Genomic DNA, 9,887 nt, shown 5'->3' on the forward strand with positions numbered 1-9,887 from the left:
TTAGTTTAATCAAATTTAATCACATTCTGAAATTAAATATGTTTATTCAGACTTTATGTAAACCTTACTGTATTTCATAGATTTAAAACAGCTTTGTGGTCCTAAAATCTCATAACTTTACATATCGTGCTATTTGTCTGTGGATATTTAGGGCTAATGTGGGGTTCCTTCCCTGTGACTTGTTTTACAAATTGTCAGTGGGATTGTCAGATGATTTTTGCTTTAATCTGTGTCGTCTGTTTGACAGTTATTTTCCCACTGGAAATTTTGGCCTTTATATTTTCAGCTGCAGAACACCTACACATGATTCTGGCAAAAAGCTGGCATGTGCCCAAAAAGCTGGCCTGAGCTGAACTCGTGATGAAAAAGATTTAGTAAAGGAGTCGTCCATTTCTCGTCTGTGTGTTGTGTCATTTGCCTTAGACTTGACTGTCATATTGTCTAATTAACAGACTTGAGTCATGATTAATTATCTGCCATTAACAGATTAATGTATTGCAGTTGGACAAATTGTACTGGACGCACATGAGCTCTAGCTGTCTTGTTTCTTTGTTAGCAAATCATGAAAGACCATTGGATGAATGTGGGTCATGAGGAGGAGGAGCTAAAACCTTACATCGAGCCGGAGGCGGACTTCAGTGATTCATCCAGAATAGGTATGTCTGACTGTATATGTGTGTGTGTGTGTGTGTGTAGATGTCACGCTTAATGTTGGGTCCATTATACTGATTTATGTTGACTTCTGTACACCATCAGAGCTCATGGTGACGATGGGCTTCCCTAAAGATGAGATCACAGACTCACTACTTGGCCAAAAGTATGATGACGTCATGGCCACTTACCTGCTGCTGGGCAGAAAAGCTCCAGAGGTTAGTTTTTTTCTGTCATGATGACTTTATCACCACTCGTTTGGCATTATGTCGTGTGACCGTATCCCTCATCCTGTGTCTCTGCACATCAGTTCGAGGGGAGCGAGCCCCTGACTAACAGCATCCTGGGGCAGCGACAGCGACCGACCAGTGACATCAACAACAGCTCCAGCATTTCTCCCGCCCATCCCAAGGTCACACGCAGCATCTCGGCCAATCAGAAGCAGCGCCGCTACAGTGATCATGGTGGGGATGATGATGGTGGTGGTGGTGGTGGTGTCGTAGAGAAGCCAAGTAAAGTAACCTCGTCCTTCCCAGCTCTGAGAGTGCTGGTGACTGCGTGCTGTGTAGGGGGAAGCTGCTCTCAGTCACTGAGGATTGATAACATGACAACATATCCGCCCTGCTGATGAGCCTCTTAGCAAGGCACCAGAGCACTACCAGCTCCACTGTTGCTCAGTAAAACTGATTAATCTTCAGATAAGCAGAGTTTGTCCTCTTGAGAGCCTATGTGGGATAGACAATAAAGCAGATTACATTCCTTCACAATTATTTGTCATAGTTTAAGGCTGGGTTGCACTAACAAGGATTCATTTTTAAAACGGATTCACCAAATCATGGTTTAACTTTAATTTAAGTCACAGCAAACTTTTAAACTATCCTTAAATTAAGAAAGATTCTATTTAAACCTCCGTTTAAACCTCAGTGTAGTTTTTACTCTAAACCTAGGTTAAATTTAGTTCTGTTCCACCAAAACATTAAGCGACAATTTAAAATGTGATCCAGTGTTAAATTTAAACTTACACTTGAGGAGGGTTAACTTCTAAAATGGCTGCCTTTTTGAGATGGATTAAGAAAAATTATCGTCTTCTACAAAGAAAGTTAAGGGACAAACCTAAGCTAATTGAGTTTTATGATCTTCTAGCCTTCATCAGTAGGCTAACGTGGCTAGCATCAACTAACTTTTTATCTAGCTAGCAAACAGTGTGATTTTGGTTAACTTTTTTGCAAAAGTGCAACTTTTTGTTAAGAAATACAGATCAGCCAAAGTTAACAGCTAAAAATATTTTTTCTTAATTAATTTATTTTTAATTTACATCAATAATTTACATCACCAGCCTAATTGGATTTAGGCTATTAAAAATAGCTTAGTTTTTAATTTTTGTTAAATTTTAAAACTGGATTAACTCATTTTAAGCCTTTGCTAAACTTTGATTAGAACTAATCTTAGATTTAATTAATCTATGGTGGTGCAACCCAGTCTAACTTTTATTTTCATGAACAGTTAAATTTAAATGTACAAATCAGTGACTCAGCCTCCACACTGCACTGGTTGTGCAGCAGCTTCCTCTTATGTCATGTGGGCCCGTTGTGTCTGGCGCCATCTGCTGGCTGGCTGCCTTCCTGCAGCTCCCTCAGGAACAGCACCTCAAAGCATGAGGAGGGAACAGCTTTGCTTTGTACCTGCTCACCTTGGCTTCTATATCTGTACAACTTCTTAAACATCAAGTGTTGTTTTAGCGTGTTGTGTGTTAATTGGATGATGTTTAAATCCTGGCTTTGAGTGGCTTTGCTTGATGCCATTGTAATGAAGACACTGTCTGTCACTGTCTTTTCTGTCTAAAAATCCTGACACTGGTGTCGTAAAAATAATATGTCAATGGTAAGTGTGTAAGTATGTTCTCCTGCGTGTGTCTCTCTAAGTGGGTCCATCTGTGCCCCCGGCGGTGTCGTATACGAAGCGCGGCCAGGCCCTGAGTGTGGAAAGTGACCACAGGGAGGAGTGGGACGGAGCACGCCGGCTGGAGCTCAGCACTTCGAAAGGAGATGTTCCTGCTTCACCACTGGGGGTGCAAGAGAGAAAGAAGACTACAAGTGCTGTCGGGGTGAGAGAGTGGAGGACATGATTGCTCTCAAATGTCCACAAACACCACATGCACATAAGCAAACACTCAGTTTACACCCTGCATTAAAACACGTCTTGTATCCAGATTGTGTCTGGATATGATTTACATCTGGTATTAATATGTGTCTCCAGTGTCCACATTGAGATCTGGTTGCAATTACTGTTGCCAATTCATTTTACAATGACAAAACTAAGTATTTAACATTACCACATTTATTTTCTTATTATTTTAACAATTGATTCTTTTTTTTAATGGTATTCCTATGACTGCATGTAGGAACACCAAAGCTCTGCAGAAAAAGAGTGAGAGATAAGCTCAAATGAATCGTTTGCATCTTTACAAGCAACAGGAACATCCTAAATCAGAGCTCTGGAGAGAAAGCTCACTGACACTTGCCCTTTGAAAAGCTCCAGTGCAGCGGAAGTTTCAGAGCAAGTGCGTCAATGTAACCATAGACACACACTACAAATGAACTCCCTATCCTGTGGCGAGTTGTGTCCTGCCTGCCACATGCGCCACACACGCCTACACGTGGCGCCAGAGGAGAGGGAGACTCCAGTGCTGTTGGTCGCCAGTCTTTTCTTAGAAATAAAGTTGCGAAGATGCTCCAACAAGTCGCCAGATCTAGTGAGAAAGTCACCATGTTGCCAGCACTGAGTCGTGCACAGTTACGCCCACAGTTGTTGTATGTTGACTGATAACGCAAGTGCTATTACACTTATGGTTAGTGTGGTCACAATGACGGAGATGGTTGGGCGATCAGATCACAATCCATCCTTAATGTGTCTCGTGTGCTTTTACATCTGTGCTTTCATGTGGTCAAACTGCAATCTGATCACCCAAAATGCATTTTAATGCAAGGTGCAAAGGGGGTGAAACAGGTGCATGCAGGTCCATCATGTGACCTGGCTTCACTAAGACTCGTCTGAAATAATTCAACGTGTTTTTTGGTCTCTCTTTCCACAAACAGACTAATGGATCAATGACTCGCAGGAACACATATGTGTGTGAACGATCTTCTACTGACCGCTATTCAGCTATTCCCAATGGCAAAGACAGCAGGTAAACACAAGCACATTCACAGTTCTCCACAGGTTTACATCCAGTTCTCCTAGTTCTTTATGTTTTTAAGTCGTGTCCAAGCCATTTTTCTAATTGTATAGCACATAACATAAACTACATTTTGAAATATCTTCCTTCTTGGTCCCCAGTTTAACTGAGGTGTCAGGTAGCACCCCGTCGACTGCAATGAGCTCCACACGGCCTCGTCACACCAAGTCCATGTCATCGTCAGGGCATCCTTCAAAAAGCACACTGCCCCCCATCGAGGACAACACAGAGCTGAAAGCCAGGTGAGCAGCCTGATCCCAACATCTGTAATAACTGTGACTAGTAGACAATCACAAGCGTGTATTTTTTTATGTAAAAGAGTGGCGAAGATAGTGATTCTGACAGTGCACTTGACTTCTAAATTACAGTATACATAGCTATCCTGCTCATTAACACTTTTGACACATTGACACACATTCATGTTGCAGCTCCTCTCCTCGGGGTCCCTCCACCTCTCCGTCTGCACACAGTATTAGTACCCCCGAGAAGAACCGTTTCCCCCGCGGCACCACCAGTCGCAGCACTTTCCACGGAGCTCAGCTCAGAGATCGGCGCAGCGCTACCTACAACGGCCCCCCGGCTTCACCAACGCTGTCCCACGATACGGGGGCTCTTGCTCAGCAACGCAGGGGCACCTCCACTGGGATCATTAGCAAGATCACCTCAAAGTTTGTCCGCAGGTCAGTGAAGACAAACAGCTGCACAAATTATTCACTAGATTTTACTTAGCACATCTTGCACCAGTCAGTTATTACGTATTCACATTCCCTTTGGCAGAGAAAGTGACATACATGTTGAAGTCATTGTGTCAAGTCTCTTAAAAACCACAGGAAGAAAAAGTCAAAGTGTGCTACTTTATACTTACTGATATTTATGAGATTGTTAAAGAGATGGTTCAGTTTTGAAGGAATTGTTCTTTTCTTTTTTAGTCATATGCTGTTTTATGTCTACAGGCTTCCTAAGAGTTTGTAAGAGAAATTAGTAGCTGATCTTTTCTTAATTACTAATGACACCAAATACCGGTTGCATACCAGTGTTGTTCAAATAAAGTGCTGCAGGAACAAGCTGTAAAACCTGGAAATTAGTTAGCATATTAGCACTTTCGGTTCCCTCGTCTCAAAGCCATTTTGTTCTACAACATAAAATACATCAGTCATGATCCCACTCATGAATGTTCTTTGCAAGGACATAAGCATGCTAGTGTTTGCTTAGTACAGCTGAAACAGAGGGGAATAATTTTGCAGGTATTTAGTCATAAACTGAGGTTTTGGTCAAATTACAATTTTGGCTACTGGCTAAAAATGGCTAGTGCTGGGCTATAGAGTAGAGTTTATAACTTTTTCCAGCAGCAAACTATCTATTCAAATAGAGGAATTGTTAAATTACTGAAATATTACTCAAATAGTAGTAAAACTACTGGTGTTAAGAAATACTTAAAAGTATTCCTCTCAAAAACTTCTCAGAGTATTAGGTATTTTTTAACTCTTGATGTTTGATGCATTGTCAATAGCAACATTCAATCAAAAGGGGTCTCTGTTTCTCCAAATCTTCAGTCTAAATTACTCCCAACTCCTTGTTCTGGTCAGTGGTCACAATCCCTTCTCCAAACCTGTACCTCCTGCGATGGGTTTTATTAAAAAAATCCATGTGTCATGGTTTTCATTGGCCCCTTTGCCATCGATAAGCTTATTGGCTGCAAAAATACTGCTGAATGGCTTGGATATGAAAATTTAAATTGTAGGCCTACTCAGGATTTTTGAAAATAGTGAAGTAGATTGTACACTGTAATTCACACTGAAGTACGAGTATAACTGCAGGCTTGAAAAAATAAAAAACAAGAAATTACTTAATTACAGTAATTTGAAAGGTTGTAATTATTTACTTTACTACCTCAGTACATAGATATTCAGAGCAGCATTTAAATATTTACCTTCAAAGTACATGCTGAGGCAAAAAAAATGTAAAATCCCCCCAAACCAAGCAAATTAAAGAGATTTAAAGAAGAATGTGTTCAGATTACTCTGTAATTTTTTTCATCAATGAAAAAAAAAGACAGCATCACACACTCTCCCTGCCTTTTAAGAACAGACACACTGTCTTATCTGTTCCCAATCCATAGTTACCTTTCTGTACATCCACACTGTTACCCTTTGCTGTCAGTATGACACACACAGGACAGAAGCTCCTCGTCCATACAGCAGTCAGCTCCTTGTGTCACCTTCACGCTGGCCCATCTGGTAGAGGCTCACAGCTTTTTCTCCTTCTCTCCCCGCATAGAGCTCTGTCTTTCAGGTCGACCCGGAGGTAGGAGAACACAACGCTTGCTGCACCTGTCCCCCTTGTCAAAAAAACAAAACAAAACAAAAAACACCTCTCTGTGCCCACCATGACCTTGGCCCCTGTTTTCTTTAACCCCTTACGTACTTGTCCACTACACCACATCCTTGCCTACTGACACCCTTGTTATGCCGTGTTATTTCCTCCCCTTGTGCCCACTGCCTCGAGAAAACAAACCTCACGGCTCACTACCAGCTTCTCCTGTACTAAGCTAAGCCACGATATCTGCTTCTCAAGCTGCTGGCTTTGCCTCTCCTTACTCTCCCCTGTCTTCATGCAGAGCTTAAGGCAAATTATGCAGGCTGAATCAAAGATATAGGAGCACTTTTCCACTCCTTACAGATGAGTGGGGATTAAGGAAAGGTAGTGGACAGTAGACAGGATGATGCATTTGGTTTTTTGTGAGGGAGCCTCAAGAAGTCACCTCATTGTGTGCTGAACCCTGATACCCAGGACTGTGGATTCTTTCCTGGCATGATGCCTGACACCCCTCTCTGTGTCCAGTGATGATGGGGGTGGTGTTGGTAGCGGGTGGGGGAGCCCGTGTTGACGTCATCCTGTGGGAGTAACAGTGTGTTCCTGGTTTATTTCAGGGTGCCTAGTGAGGGAGAGGCCAGTGCCAGGACAGAAACACCAAGGTGAGAAAATGATTGAGACGTAGATTTCAGCAAGAGCCTGTAACCAACCTTTGCCTCCTTCAACGCCTCTCTCCTCTTCTCTTCCTGCTCTCCCTGTCCTCTGTCTTTCTTCTTCTTTTGTTTTAGAAGCGCATCAGGTGATTCTAAAGAAGAAGGTGGCCGGGACTCTAAGCCTCGCTCGCTGCGTTTCACCTGGAGCATGAAGACCACCTCCTCCATGGAGCCCGCCGAGATGATGAGGGAGATCCGAAAGGTTCTGGACGCCAACAGCTGCGATTACGAACAGCGCGAACGCTTCCTGCTTTTCTGTGTCCACGGCGACGCTCGCCAGGACAACCTGGTCCAGTGGGAGATGGAGGTGTGCAAGCTGCCCCGCCTTTCGCTCAACGGCGTGCGCTTCAAGAGGATATCGGGCACGTCCATCGCCTTTAAGAATATCGCCTGCAAAATTGCCAACGAGCTCAAACTGTGACGGCAGATGGAGTCCCAGTCGGTCTTTGGTGAGCTCTGGTTACGGTCTCATCTCATCACTGGATTAGTGTTGACTTACAGGACAAAAATTCAGCACTGAAGGTCCTCACCGCGCAGAATCAGGGTGGACTCGGCTGGTAACGTGCAATACTGGCCACGAATGTACTGTACAGGGTAGTGGATCAGAGAGATATCACAAGGTTTAACCTCTGTGATGGAGAGATAGCAAAAACAGCTAACCCCTCCCCCGTTTTTTTTTCTTCCGTCCGGCCCTCTGTCTCTCTCATCAGCCCGCTGCTCCTCGTCATAGGACACATTCATGTAACACATGCAGTATGCAACTGAAGATGACCATCCTGCAATAATGTTTTCAATCTCTTTTTCTAAAACGCCTACTACAAGACCTACTCTCCTCGCTGAATAACCATTAAAATTACTGAAAGCTAAAATAGCCGCTTTTCCACCTGTGTTAAGTCAGTATATAGATCAGGCTGGAGCCCATACTAAAACTATGTAAAAAGAGAATTGTACTGTATGCATAACATCTGCAGGTACTGTATTGTATATTGATTTTACGTTCTGTACAGAATTTTATTGTCAATACTGTCTTTTTTCATGGAATTTGAGTTCTTTCCTAATATAATTGATGTCTCTTAAAGCATTATCCTTTCGGTCTGTGAGTTTTTTTTTTTTTTTTAATTCTCTTTTTTTTAAGAGCCACCATATGAAAATAGTGTTTTTAATTTTATTTAAAGAGCACTAAATTATTTTGTTGATTATTAAGGGATGTGCTCCCTTGCCTTTTATGTTATATTTTATTTGCCTACGGAAAAAAAACACTAAGTTGCACCACATAGACTTGAGTAGTAACTTCAGTTAAAACTGAAAATGTGTTCACTTTATTTTCTCTCGGCAGTAGGTGGGCGATTCGGAGATCCTGCTGCAATTGCACAAGTTTTCCAGGGTGATGTGTATGAACATGAGAGTATGCACCTGTATTTCTTTCGTGTTAGTTTGGTAGTCCTCAATTACAAAAACAAGCAGGGGTTAAATTGGTTTACTTTAGAAAGCAGAGGACAGGACGTCTCCATCCAAAGGACTGAAGATGCATGAAAAGTCAAACAATCACCATGAAAGAAGCAGTTGGTCTCGCGGAGCCTTTCTAAAGAGCCTGATTTAGTCCTGCCACCAGTGTGATTATGCAGGTACTTGTGTATCTCCTTGCTTGTGTTTTTCTTTTCTTTTTTTTTAATTCAGCGGATTTTATTGTATTTATTCCATTACATTGTAATGTGCTGCTTTGTAGAATTGAGGCGTGCACTTTGTTGGAGAAAATAAAAAGGATTTTATTTGTTTGTATTTATTTTATTTTATTTTTGAATTACACAACTAAGTTCAAGATGACAGTTTCCCCCAAGCAATGAAGTGTTAGTGTGTGTTGGTTTGCTTTGAGGTGTCAGCATTTCACACTTAAATGATGTCAAGCTACATCAGTGGCAGCAGGGAGCTCAGATTAGATGTCACATTTAATAATGTAAACCTTTATTGACTCTAAATAGCATGATATTAGTCAATAACTTAACCCTAATCATGACACAATTGATGTATTTTGCATTCATGTTAGTCAAAGGTAAAGCATGATGAACAGTATCCTCAGTTTTTCATTTCAGGTCCTTTAAGCTTGTGAAAATAGTACCAAGTTTGTCCAAAATGTTTTCCATAAAACTGTATTCTCAATACTTTAAACATTATAAACCATTAACGATAAAAATGCGAGTGGCAAGGATTTACAGGTAGATTCTCACACAACATCTCTGTTGATATTTTCCAAATTATAAACATAAATTTAAATCATCCTCTTAACAAATATGTATCTAACTGGTGTGGTCCCTCTTAAACTTACAAAAAGCTTCATTTACAAATCTTGTGGCGTACAAGTGAAAAGACAGAAAACTTTGTAAACATTTCATTTTGGCAGATTTCCTCAGTTAAACGTGTTAACAGGTTAAAAAGTACCATTTCATTATTACTTTCTGTAGATAAATATATGAGATTACAAATGTAAAAACATTGCTGAGTCACATGAAAAGCTGAACACCAAAAAATATCCTACTGGCCAATGCGAGATTTGATGGATTAATGAGCGCGGGTGCTGCATTCATCAGGATGGGACGGCCTGTGTGAGGCCCTGGTCATGCATTAATGTCTCAACAACATTTTGAATCTAATCCTAACTTGAGAGGCGTGCGTTGAACTTGACATGCATCTCAGCCAAATATATTTGGTTGAGATGATTGACATATATAGAAATGGACAACAAAAGCTCCCCGAAGTGAAGCCAAAACATCTCGACCGCCCTTGGGTGGCTGGTTGCAGAGCCGGCCATAAAGCCTGTCTAATAAATAGGACACGGGCCAAAATAAAACATCAAAGTACACGTCAAATAAGTTTTGGTTTCTGTCATTTCTATAGTTCTTTTCACTGTAATGCTTATCGGTTTGCTTTTAATGAGTGATTTGATGCTATAAAAAGTTTTTTTGTGTGTCAAGATTGAC

General features: G+C 41.4%; 1 protein-coding gene across 4 annotated transcripts in view; it reads left to right on the plus strand.

Moving 5' to 3' along the window:
• Positions 1-8,691, plus strand: part of LOC146315427 (serine/threonine-protein kinase MARK1-like) — a 43,838-nt gene extending 35,147 nt beyond the window's left edge. Inside the window, exons 10-19 of one of the 4 annotated variants that reach the window (XM_084735217.1) lie at positions 557-656; positions 757-869; positions 962-1,163; positions 2,574-2,755; positions 3,747-3,838; positions 3,988-4,128; positions 4,315-4,566; positions 6,164-6,190; positions 6,817-6,861; positions 6,988-8,691. In XM_084735217.1, coding sequence (XP_084591343.1) covers positions 557-656; positions 757-869; positions 962-1,163; positions 2,574-2,755; positions 3,747-3,838; positions 3,988-4,128; positions 4,315-4,566; positions 6,164-6,190; positions 6,817-6,861; positions 6,988-7,333 — 1,500 coding nt within the window. In that variant the 3' untranslated portion in view covers positions 7,334-8,691. The remainder of the gene's footprint in view (positions 1-556; positions 657-756; positions 870-961; positions 1,164-2,573; positions 2,756-3,746; positions 3,839-3,987; positions 4,129-4,314; positions 4,567-6,163; positions 6,191-6,816; positions 6,862-6,987) is intronic. The other 3 variants (XM_084735219.1, XM_084735218.1, XM_084735220.1) reach the window with 3 other exon arrangements.
• Positions 8,692-9,887: the final 1,196 nt, after the last annotated feature.

The sequence above is a fragment of the Lutjanus erythropterus genome, chromosome 14, assembly GCF_056507025.1.
Source record: "Lutjanus erythropterus isolate fLutEry1 chromosome 14, fLutEry1.hap2, whole genome shotgun sequence".
Lineage (NCBI taxonomy): Eukaryota > Metazoa > Chordata > Actinopteri > Lutjaniformes > Lutjanidae > Lutjanus > Lutjanus erythropterus.